Here is a 12,142-nt window from a genome sequence, read left to right on the forward strand (position 1 = left end):
ATACGCGCATAAATATTCCATTTTTTTTTTTTAATTTCTTATAATTATTAGTTCTGAATTCCCTGAGTTGCCTTTCTAATTTTTATCGTTTGGCATTATCTTGGCAATTAAAACTATACATTTTTTTAGCGCTTTATTTTGATTACTCTTGGAAACACAGATCCTGGTAGATCTATGACAAGCCAAATAATTTAGTTAAGTCAAGGCAAAACGATTCTATTCAGTTCTAGATCAGGTCGAATCTTTATTGCATTTACATACAATCTGAAAGTAAAAAAAAAACGATGAAATATATATTTTATATAATCGATGTTTACATGAAGCTCAGTTTATCTTCAGTAAAGTTTAAACAACTATAAGAATATATCTGAAAACCGATAAGTATACGGCGAAAACGACAAAAAACGACTGAAGCGAAGTCAATAACTGTCATTTTAATTATTTTTTTTTAGCATTTTAGCAGTGAGTTCATGCTGTGTGCATTAGTAATTGGTTAACGACTTCTACATTCTAAGTACTTGAACATTCTAGGAATTTCTAGAATGTTCCTGGTCCTCGCGCATTGTCACAACAGTCCAAAACACTTTAATTTTCCCAGCGTGTGAAAGCCAAACTCGCGATTGAGTTTGCCAGCGTCTCCAAATCTAAGCTGTGACACGGGTAAAATGGCTCTGTCTGTTAGCAACCCCTCATCGCGGCGCAGGACGAAATCGTTCGCGTCACAGTTACATTTCCCTCCCTTTGCGCATGTGTTGTTGACTCCGCATGCGCACATTCCACTGTCGGGTGGAGCTCCGCCCCAGTACGTCATCTTCTCCCCATCACGTGACACCCACCAACCTACGGGCGAGCCGTCATTGAGCAGCAGCGAGTGCATGCAGTCATATCTGATAAACTGCTCGCACTTGGCCGAGGCGTTTATCACGGACACAACCTGAGCCATAGAAGCTGATGTGTAGTTGATGTCTCTTTTATAACACCCTGGTGGATCACAGGTGATTGTTTGCATTCTGATCTCACTGTCGTGATGAAAAATGGTAGTTCCGACGCCATTTTTATCATTCATGTCGCAGAGCGCCTGAAACGCGGGAACTGGGCCCTCAACATCCGGGTCTATCCGATATTCTTTGCTTTCTGTGTAACCAAGATTTCGCCATTCGGTACAAGTCCGAACCAATACGTCCACCTCTACTTCAATTTTAATGGAAGTTATTATATTCTTTGCTATGCATTTGTAAAAGCCAATGGCATCGAACGAAGCGTTGGCGATAACCAGAGTTCCATTTTTAAGGACCCGAGAACCAGACGGTAAGTTGCCATCTTTCTTTGACCACGTGACAACAGGAACGAATTCTCCACTGTCTGCTGCGCATGTCAAAATGACGTCATTCCCAGCGTGAGCGTGTGTTTTGTTCTTTGGAACAGCGACAAATTTCAAACGAGGAACTACAGTCACCTCAAGGAAGACAGTTACCTCGTTGAAAATGTTTTTAGCTGAACAAGTGTACAAACCACTGTCATCTAAGTTGAATTCTGCGAAACTCCACTTTGCCTACTTCAAAGTGCGCTTCTCCGTGGGAGAGGTCTCCAGAGGTTTTGTTCCACGTGATTTCCGGCTCAGGTCGTCCGAAGACTGGACAGCGGAGTGTTAAGTCGCTTTCCTCTTCCACAAACGTCTGTGGTGAGTGTTCTAGCACGCGGACAGGTACTACGTACATAAGCAAACAAAACCAAACAAGTGATAGATAGGTCCGCAATGCATAAATATGTGGTCCTTTATATTTAGTTGTCTAAAGGCTTCATTGAATGCTTCCTTAATGTTTGTATGAATACATTGCTTATCACATTTTTTTCTTTCTTTCCTGGTCTCTTTTACCGGTACAATTTAGGGTGCAATGTTATATCAAGGAAGAAGACTTTTTTCCCCTAGGAAAATGCATACGAGAAATCTATAGAAAGAAACCTCGCGAATTTCTTCAGGGAGAGCCATTGATAAACGAATCAAAACTGATCAAGTGGATTTTATTGGTGGAAAAGAGCATGTATCTGCCAATTTTCTGGCACTACAATGAGGAAATAAATGGATTAATTAATACTCAACCTTCTAACGGAGCTACTCAACGGAAATTCTCGTGTCCAGCTCACCTTGAACAGTCAAGTTAGCCTCCGCTTCAACTTCACCAACAAAATTCAACGCCTTACAAACGTAAGTACCATGATCACTGGGGACAGCGTGCATTATCATTAATGAGCCGTCAATCAAAGTGAAGTGTCGTTCTTGCTGCAGGTCGCCGTCCACTCGGCTCCAGATCACATCAGGTCTAGGCATGCCGTCGGTCTTACACAAAAGCGAGGCTGTGTCATTTTCTTGTACCACAACGGACCGCGGTTCTTCGAGAAAGGCTGGCATAGAGGGCGTGAGAAGGCCCCCGACTTCGGATCCTGTTAAGTAAAGAATCACTATTACATGAAACAATTAACTTCAAGCATTTAGCACAAGGAAAGGAAACCTTTTTTACAGTAACAACAGTGACTCGAGCATGGGGAACTAGGCAATTTCGTTCAAAATAATAAAACTTTCGTTTAGTTTTTCGATGCACGTTACTTTGAAAGCAAGTTTATAGTCCAGCGACTGTAGTTGGTATCACGTACCTGTGTCACCTTTTTCCCCTTTCGCTCCTGGTTCACTCCTCTCCCCCTGTTCCCCCGGAGGTCCCGGGGGACCCGGTAGCCCCGCTGGTCCCCTGTCACCTTTTGTTCCCGGAGATCCTTGAATACAGACATTTTCGTCTTTTGCGCAAACTTTATTTTCAAGAAGAGATCGCAACTCATTTTGAGTAATCTCTCGGACACACGGCGTCAGTTCTTTACTGCATTTGGTGCTGTTTAGTCGTACATCCACACTTTCTCTCCTGGCTCTATGTCTGTTTGGTTGATCCAAGTCTAAAATGCACAAACAGTAACTTGTTTGATTCAGGAACTATTGAAAGAGACATATTGTTGGATAGCGAAAAAACACTTCATATCCCATTGCTGGGTCATTTCTCATTCTTTTTTCTGAAACGATCACAAGTACCACGGCCATGCAATGATTGCAGCTCCCCTCTTCGAATTTCCTCAGTACGTGCATAATTGACAGCGATCACACAGTGGGGAAGGGCGTGGGGCCTTGGTCTTCATCTCGCCTCACCCTATCCCCCTTCCGAAGTTAGAATCCCACCCTCCATCCTGTCTTTTTCTGCACGTCATCCGTCGTTAAAAAACAACCAGCCTTTTTTATTCCCAGGTCCCCCGGGCCCCCTCTCCCAATCGCGCACACAGAAACCTGTAACTCTTTCTTTTACAATACTGTAACGACGCCAATTTCCGCCCTTTGCCCTTTTGCTCTTTATCTTTATTCGGTTTGTAGGAGAACAACATGCACAACAATTTGTTAGCTACTAAGCAGTTTTTTCTAATTCAATTTACCTTAAATACTTGACTACTTTATTTCCTCACCTAAATCTATTTACACTAAAATCATATCATACTCACTTATGAGCTAATGTAATTGAAAATCGCGTGCCTTGTTTAAAGGGGTGGGTGTTTTGTAGGGTTTGAAAAAGAAAAAAAATTTAATTAGACACTTTGTATCTCATTTATTGGAGTCTGTTTCGCGTGCAAATAAAGCAGCTAATAATAGACAAGACAGTGTGCGCCAGACAAGAGGTAGAGAGAAAAAGAAAGCGTACAGAAACGACAAGAAAGTCGAAGCTGAAACTAACAGAACAATAGGGTTTTAGCTGCCAACAACCTAGATAAAGAATAACTTTTCATCATGTGCTCAAGTGCTATCATAACGGTACCTGAATCAGCCAGACGTTCAAGTAATTCTACTCGCTCGTACAATTGACGACGTTCTTGTAACATCACCAAAGCCAAAACGAGGCAAAACGTGAGAGCTGCGACGGAAATAAATGTGGCAATCTTAGACATTGTAATGTTCCTGATGCGTCCACAATGAACCCTGTTCGTTGGTATCGTGCTCAAGAAAGACAAATCGCCTTTAATACTGTGGTCGTAGTATCATGAATTAAGCTATATTGTCTATTGATAATACTGTTACATGTCGTATTTTGACAAACAACAGCCTTGTTTTCACGAGAATCAGAACCGAGATTTAAGCGAAAACAGCTAATTTGTGTCAAAAAAGAACCCGAAGCCCTACAATACCCTCAGGTCTGTCAGGTGCTATCTGATATTGTAACATATCCCTGATCCATGTTAGTTGTGTTGTTTTCTACCTAGCTTATGGTACATTTGGAGTATTATAATTACATTTGCTATTATGAAATTTGTTTTAATCATGATAAAATTATTAGGTTTGCACTCAAGGCCAATTTCTAGGGATTAATTAATTACATCCGGTTTAGCTGTACTATAATTTTCCTGTACAAACAATTCTCTACGCGAGCTGAACTGATTCTTTATTGGCTTAGGTTGTTGTTTCACCCATAATGTAATTAAGGTCGGACTAACCTTTCTTATTATTTTTCCTGTCACCTCTTAACCTCGCGATTGAAAGTATCCGTTTCAATGACTGTATGGAAAGACGATTATCCTGAATTGATTCAATCGAATTTCCCCGTATAAAGCGGTCACAATTTGGGACAAGAAAAAGTGTCTACTTAGGGGAGAGGTTTCCGATTTACGGGAGATGTTGGGTGTTTTGCCAGTCAGGGAGGGGGAGATTTTTTGGCAAATACACGTTTATCGTCCCTTTCACTCGGGACGATAAACGCGAGCGCAGTAGATGGGGGTCTGGGACAAGGTAGCAATGTTTGCATCATGTAAGGCAAAGTCTGCGTCGAGCCCAGTGACCCATACAGGCCGGAGCTTATTCCAGTTTTGTAGCATTAAGGCCCGGTAATACGGGCAACATTTTTGTTCAACTTGTCTCGCAACATTGTTGCATTGCAAGTTGAACGAGTTGTTGCCCGTATTACTACCGCGCGCTCAACTTGTCTCGCAACAAATTTTGATGTTGCAAGTTGCAGCAACACGTTGCACAAAGTAGAACCGAGTTCTACTTTTTGCAACAATTTTTTTCAACTTGCAACACCGAAATTTGTTGCGAGACAAGTTGAGCGCGCGGTAGTAATACGGGCAACAACTCGTTCAACTTGCAATGCAACAATGTTGCGAGACAAGTTGAACAAAAATGTTGCCCGTATTACCGGGCCTTTAGGAGGCTCGATGTAGTTTTTCTAGCCTAAGGGTGGTTGTTTTGAAAATTAAAATTATCTAGGAAGCCAATGTTTGATTTTTGCCAAAATACACCATAATGATCAAATATGACCAAATTTTATTTTTTTTACCTGTCACTTAGTCACAAAGGTTACCATAGCAACGATTGACGTTTTCTTTTGTTCTCAAAGAAGCTTGATTTTCTCGAAATCTAGACTGACAATTGGTATTCATTTTTTTATATGTTTAAGTTTGGTAGATTGACTAACTGTTGACGAAATTTTAGAAAAATCTGTAAGAGCGTTTTCAAGTAAATCAAGAATGAAATTTTCAGAAAAACACCGTTTTAATATAAAATAGTCGCTTTAAAATTGTTTCGTATTATTTGAGCACAGTTACTTTCACTGAAATATAAATACTAACACCATCAAAGACCATTAACTAAAAGCGAAAGACTTTTTGCTTTAATTTGTTAAAATATATCGACTGCCGATTGAAGGAAATTATAAGAAAATACCAAAAACTTCATTCTTGATTTACTCTAAAACGCTCTTACAGATTTTCCTAAAATTTTGTGTACAGGTAGTCAATCTACTATACTTAAACATATCAAAAAATGAATACCAAGAGTCAGTCTAGATTTCGAGAAAATCAAGCTTGTTTGAGAACAAAAGAAAACGTCAATGGTTGCTATGGTAACCTTTGTGGCAAAGTGACGGGTAAAAAAATAAAATTTGGTCATATTGGATCATTATGGTGTATTTTGGCAAAAATCGAACATTGACTTCCTAGATAATTTTAATTTTAAAAACAACCACCCTTCGGCTAAAAAAACTACATCGAGCCTCCTTAAGCAACTAGGAATATTTCTACCCCCCTCCCCCCCGGATGAGATGCTAGTCCATCGCAGGGTTACCCCCAGTACAAGTTCGTTGGTACCCATTTATAAACCTGGGTGGAGGGAGGCACTATGAGAGTAAAGCGTCTTACTCGAGAACAAAACACAATAACCCTGGCCAGCATCAAACCCTGGCCGCTGGATCAGGAGTCCAGCGCACTAACCATTAAGTGTCACAGTGCTTTCTATATTTTTTCAGACCAGTGGTAGCCTGTTCCAGGCTCTCGGTTGTTGGGGAAGAGCAAAAAACACGGGCGAGCGAGCAAAAAACGAGGAGAACACTCCCCTTCGACCCCCTCGTTTTGTTCCACGCTCAGCAACTGGAAAAGGCTAGAACAGTGGTTAATCCCCATCCCAACACTAATGTGAGAAACATGACTTTTTAATGAACTTGTTTTCTTTATTTTGTTACACATAAAAATGAAACTATTTCTATACAAACAAAATTGATATGCTGGTGGATAAATACTTTCAGATAAATAACAGTCACCGTTCCTGCATTGTGTGACAGTTATTTAGGTTGTTACTCATCTGAAGTGTTGTGTGACAACCCAAATAAGGCTACACGCACTAAGGTGACTGAAGATAAGGTGTTGGCAAACGGGGACACACTGTTGCGGACACATTGTGGTTCATGATGTTTCTTGAGTGGGCAAACAAGCGGGACACAAAACAAATATTTTGCTTCTATGCTGTACAAACAGGAAAACATTTGTTGAGCATAAAAAATGTTTCTGACAAAAATCACTCAGAAACATTTTTTGTGCCCGCAACAAATGTTGCATGCATAGGCAAACAGTGAAACCATTGGGTCCGCAACATTGTGTCCTCATTTGCTACCATCTTTAGTTTCTACTTATGTAAGTCTGGACATGTAATAAATTCAATATACAAAAATCTTAATTATAACATTGTAATCCATTATACACCTTTCTTTGATTATCCAATTTTTTTGCAAAATTGTGATTAAAAAACTACAGACATTAGTTTAATAAAGCAAGTCCAAAATATACATGTAAATTTAGGAAAAAATATTCAACAATGATTCATCAAAGATTGGTTAGTTGATGTGGAAAACCAATGGAACACAACTGTCGACTGCCACATGGTCAGCATGTTAAATGCACTAACCATTATAATTTGTAAACTTAAGGTATCAATTTAATGAACTATTTTAAATCAAAATACAGAAAACAGTCCTATATATTCTGGTTGCACATATTAGGCAGCTGAATCTGTGAAGGAAAAGAAAAAAAAAATTAGCTCCTTTTTTTAAAATTTAGACAGCCCCAAAAATTTTATCCATCATCTCCATCTATCCATCACCCTATAATTCTGAAAGAATGTAGCAAAACTGAAAAATACAGTTGTACATGTACAAACTTACATGTAGCATGAATCTTTGTGACTTGTGCCTTCAACTACAATCTAATTCTTCAGGTTTTCCTCTTGTGCGCCTTTCTCTGCTGTTTTTTATTTTATTTCCCAAACGGTCCACACACCAGCATTTACTTCTGTCTTTCAAGCATTGCATTGGAGCATAATAGCCCTCTTCATCGCATGTTGGCATGTGCACATGCTTCGGGCGGAACATGGGTGCTCCCTTGAACATGATGCTAGCCAATAACTTCTCTTTTTGAAACGCCTTTTTTAAATGGTGTACTAATGCAGCTGTACAGGGTCCTTCTTGGGTTTCTTGTTCATCAGCTGAATGTTGTTCTTTATCATCTGAAAGAAATTGTACACAATAAGCTTAGCATGACATATATCTCATTTTATTATTCAACAAATGGCACACTGCCCATATATGGTCAAAATGTTAGTTATCTGTCATCTGCGCATGACAGATATCCTGCGATATACTACGTAGGTTGCGAAGATTTGTCCAAATTCGTGTAAAGCGCTGCATAATCACAGTTTTTCTATCTGCAAAATGTGTTTTGTTGACAATTTGTTGAATAATAAAACAATTCTCCTGCTCATCCTTGCGGAATATCATCTGATTTTGACCAACTCGGCCTACAGCCTCCTCAGCTAAGTATCAGGCGATATTCCGAGCGATTTCAGGTGCCAAAAACACCACCAATCTACACACTGTAAAAGTAGATCTATACAGTTACAGATCTATACAGTTACTAATCTTAGTTTTTTGGTTGATTTGTACAGATGTTAAGCAGGAAGCACTCTCACAAAATTTTAAAAAAAAAATGAGAAAAAGTGAAAACAATAAAGAGAAGGAGAACCTTGCTTCCTATCAATTGGCATCAAACCACATTTTTATGAATTCAAAGTCTATAAAAATGTTCCAAAAATCACATCAATGCAAACCTAGATTTTCCATTTCCCAGGCAGGACTTTTGGGTCATGCTTTGGCCTACTATAACATGTTATTGACTATCCTGGCCAAATAAAAAATCCTATAATGGGGTGGCATTGAAAACCATAATGGCCAATAAATAAACAGGTAATTTCACAGGCATTCCTAATGTAATGAATAAGACATCATCATTTTACAATAACCTGAAACACAAAACTTGGACAGTGTCCTTTAATAATTTTTTGCTAAAAATTAATGCTTTCTAAATGACAAAATAGATTTGAAACCTGCCTTGGTGAGTAGAGGATGATTCTTCTTTCTTTTCTTGTTCATCAAAGGAAGACTGTAGTTCTTTATCATCTGAGCAAAATCATGCACATACGTAAACATACAGTAATCAGTATGTGTAAGTATATAAAAAATACATGTATGAATATGTGAAAAGTCAGTTAAGTTACAGTTGTTACAAGGTATATTGCCTAATGTATAATTATGATGCAAAGGAAACCCTCACTGCACTGCAGCTTGTGAATGCTAACAAAGTTTTAAATCCTAATTTCTTCTTACATGTACATCATACTGCAGGGCTCAAAATAACAGCCGGTCAATGGACAATGTCCTGTCAAGATGACAATTTGTCTGGACAAAGTTTTGGTTTGTCGGTCATTTTGACTGGTAGCATACACGGCTTTTAAAATGATAACTGATGACAAGAAAAATAAAATTCATTTTTGATACCAATTAATCTTTGGTTAACTAAAATTCTAACGACTTTTTGACTGTCTTGTCTCTTCATCTTACAAAGGTATTAAGAAGCTATCTATTCATAAAAATTGTAAAAGAAGACCATCTAACCAACAGCTGTAACGAATGGTATATTTTGACCAGTCAGAAACGACTCGCGACGAAGCTAAGATCTGTTTGGCTGGACAAAATGACTGCAAACTGTCTGAAAATTATTTTGAGCCCTGATCATGATTACATTAGGCAGACAAGTAATGGTATCAATAAAGAACACCATCAGTTGAGGGATACTGTCTTGACCAACATAGTCATCAAAATATTAGAACTACACATAACATGAACTTGGTTACTGAAAGACTCACTTGCAGGTAGGCATCTCTTCTCACACTCCTTTTTGGAGTCAAATCTGTTTCCGTTTCCTCTGCACCCTCCATAAACAAAAGTCATACACTGGTTCACTGAAGTGTTGAAGTACCATTTTTGAAAATAGGCCATGCACATGCCTGATTCAGGCTTCAGCTTGCAAATATCTATATTACATGAAAAATGAAAAGCAATGGAAGAGATGTAAGTTAAAATTACCAGGAACTCTTGTCTCGCTACGCTCCAGGCTCTTTGCCCCCCAGTAAGCTGTATGATTACCTTATTATAGGAATATAATGAGTCATTTTAACAACGCGAACAAAATTTACGCGTAATAAAATTAACGCGAATTTAGGAAAAGTTCTGGTCAAATGCTTATAGTAAAAAAGTTAGCATACCTAAAAATGAACGCGAATTTTTGAAATTCGCGTTTATAACATGTATCGTCAATAATTATTTCCAATAATAAGGTATTTCACCTGCAATATATTACTCTGTTTTGTTGTTATATAATTTCATTTTAAATAAAAGCGTGTTCATTAATTTTTGTCAAGATAGATTGGCCCTGTACCTGTATGGTATGCCTTTAGCTCCTAAAAATAGCAACATGGGAGGCTGCTAAATATGCAAGTAACAAGGGTCATTACTTTATTATATACTTATGTGCATTCTGCATGTGAAGGAATAGTCAGGGAGTTTTAAAGGGGTTTCAATAACCTTTTTCATAGGAGTGGCTTCCAATGGTGGAACAGGCAGCTGGAGGATTCCCCTTTTTCCTTAGGGGGTCTAGACAAGAAGCTTGGAAAAGCATCATGATGCTGATGTTTTGTGCATCAAAAAGAGTGCTGTTGATGATTATTTTATTGAACACAGAACAGGTTTTTTGAACAAACTTTAACTTTTTAGATGCAAATCTTCCCAATTCATCCCCCATAAAAGATGTCTGGGAAGTTGACCTTGAAAATTCCATACTGATGATGCTGTCTTCATGTGAAGAAAAAAAGTCTGATAGTTTTATGAGTAGTAGTCTCTAGCACACAAGAATTCAAAACCACCAACAGCCAATCCGAGACACTGGGTGTATGTATGTCTGTAGAGCTGCATAATCAGTAATTTTGAGGGTTAAATTTCAGGCCTCCCTTGAATGTAAACATGCTTTATCTGTTTATCTGTTTCTTACGAAATTAGCTTTCCCCCCTCGTAGGGATTTAACTGGACCAGCCCTTACAACAAAAGTTGTCTCGCTAGCTTGTGAAATGTAGAAAAATGTAAAATAAGTGCTATGAAGTAATTATAGCAAACATGGCTTCCGAAGACATATGCAAGCTTGTTTATGTGTATTTTATACGCTCTGTTACCTCAAAAATCCGCTTAGAATTCTGCATTATAGCCAAGAAAGGCATTTAAATATCATCAAGTTCTCCTTTTGGCCAATCTAGTCCAAACGAATTTTGAAATTTTCAGAAAATTCCGAACGTTCAAAGCTCCACGTTTTGAAAGCTCTCGTACCTGAAGCATCGAATTCTTCTTCGTCTTCGCGGCTGTTGACGGCACTGATCTAGAGGGAAAGAGTGTTTGAAAACTGATTAGAAAAAAATAAACAATTAGCAAAAAGAACTGATGCAAAAAGAGATTTAAGTATAAACTTACGAGAAGCACGGAAAATAAGCAAAACACAACAACATAGTTGACCGCCATCTTAGCTTTGATGTGTTTCTTTTTGTTTCCCGAAAGCCTTCGCCGGTATAAATAGCACCCGTCAAAATTATGACGTCATGCAAGTGACGAGACTTCCGGAACACACACCGGAAATACCATGTCGACACGTGGACGTGAACCGAGTGTCACTTACTTTTTTCACACTTTCGGAATTTTAAACAAACCGCAGAATGTAAAAGCTTACCATATTTAGGATTTTGACGGAGGTTAGTGGTTGCCGGTGTTGTGAACGCCCTGACCTCGTAATCGGCAAAAAGTTTGTAAAGTCGTTTAAAGAAAGCTCTTGAAGATGCTGGCATTTTGTTAGAAGGGTCCTGATGAAGCTATTAAGAGTATAAACCCCATTTCCCAGCTTCCCAGCTCTCTCCTCTGCAGAGGCTCCTTCAGTGGGGGAAGGCAAAACACGAAAAATGGAAAAATAGGGAGAGCGCGCTTTCGTTTCGATTTTCTTCAGGCTCCGCGCGCTTACTTTTCACCTCTCCCCATTTCCCAGCCCGTTCGAAACACGAAAGAGCCTCTGCGGAGAAGAGAGATCCCAGCCCCAGTTGTATTGTTTTTCTGTCTGTGATTCCCATTCCCTATGACCAAATCCCAGTCCCAGTGACCTAAACCTCGTTTTCCCAATGAAAGTTTGCCCAAATCCCAGTTCCCATTTTAACCTCAGTCAACCTCAGTCGCTTTTTCTCTAATTGACATTGGCTCCAGACCTCTCGCTGTCGTACTGAGACCTAGCGCGTTCGCAAAAGATACGACTGTTTTGCAGTCTAATTTTACCGCTTCATTGCATTCAGTTGTGTTTTCAATGGCACAAGAGGTGTTATAGCCTTACAATGAAACCCTTTTTTCATATCAATTATCACGTTCTTTTCCTCTAA

The 12,142-nt window shown here is 39.0% G+C and overlaps 1 protein-coding gene and 1 pseudogene across 2 annotated transcripts; both read right to left on the reverse strand.

The window, feature by feature from the left end:
- Positions 1–36: 36 nt before the first annotated feature.
- LOC144655441 (peroxidasin homolog) lies at positions 37–4,565 on the reverse strand (annotated as a pseudogene). The gene is made up of 4 exons (XR_013571104.1): positions 3,846–4,565; positions 2,653–2,943; positions 2,146–2,442; positions 37–1,708 (listed from the first exon to the last, which is right to left on the reverse strand). The product of XR_013571104.1 is annotated as a peroxidasin homolog (transcript).
- A 1,934-nt stretch (positions 4,566–6,499) lies between these two features.
- Positions 6,500–11,297, reverse strand: LOC144655477 (uncharacterized). Its single transcript, XM_078515732.1, has 6 exons — positions 11,199–11,297; positions 11,058–11,106; positions 9,548–9,715; positions 8,733–8,801; positions 7,512–7,852; positions 6,500–7,359 (listed from the first exon to the last, which is right to left on the reverse strand). The coding sequence occupies exons 1-5, from the start codon at positions 11,244–11,246 to the stop codon at positions 7,542–7,544; spliced, it is 645 nt and encodes a 214-aa protein (XP_078371858.1). The 5' UTR covers positions 11,247–11,297; the 3' UTR covers positions 6,500–7,359; positions 7,512–7,541.
- Between the last annotated feature and the right edge of the window lie 845 nt (positions 11,298–12,142).

This window comes from Oculina patagonica, chromosome 5, assembly GCF_052425735.1.
Source record: "Oculina patagonica isolate OP01 chromosome 5, crgOcupat, whole genome shotgun sequence".
NCBI classification, from domain to species: domain Eukaryota; kingdom Metazoa; phylum Cnidaria; class Anthozoa; order Scleractinia; family Oculinidae; genus Oculina; species Oculina patagonica.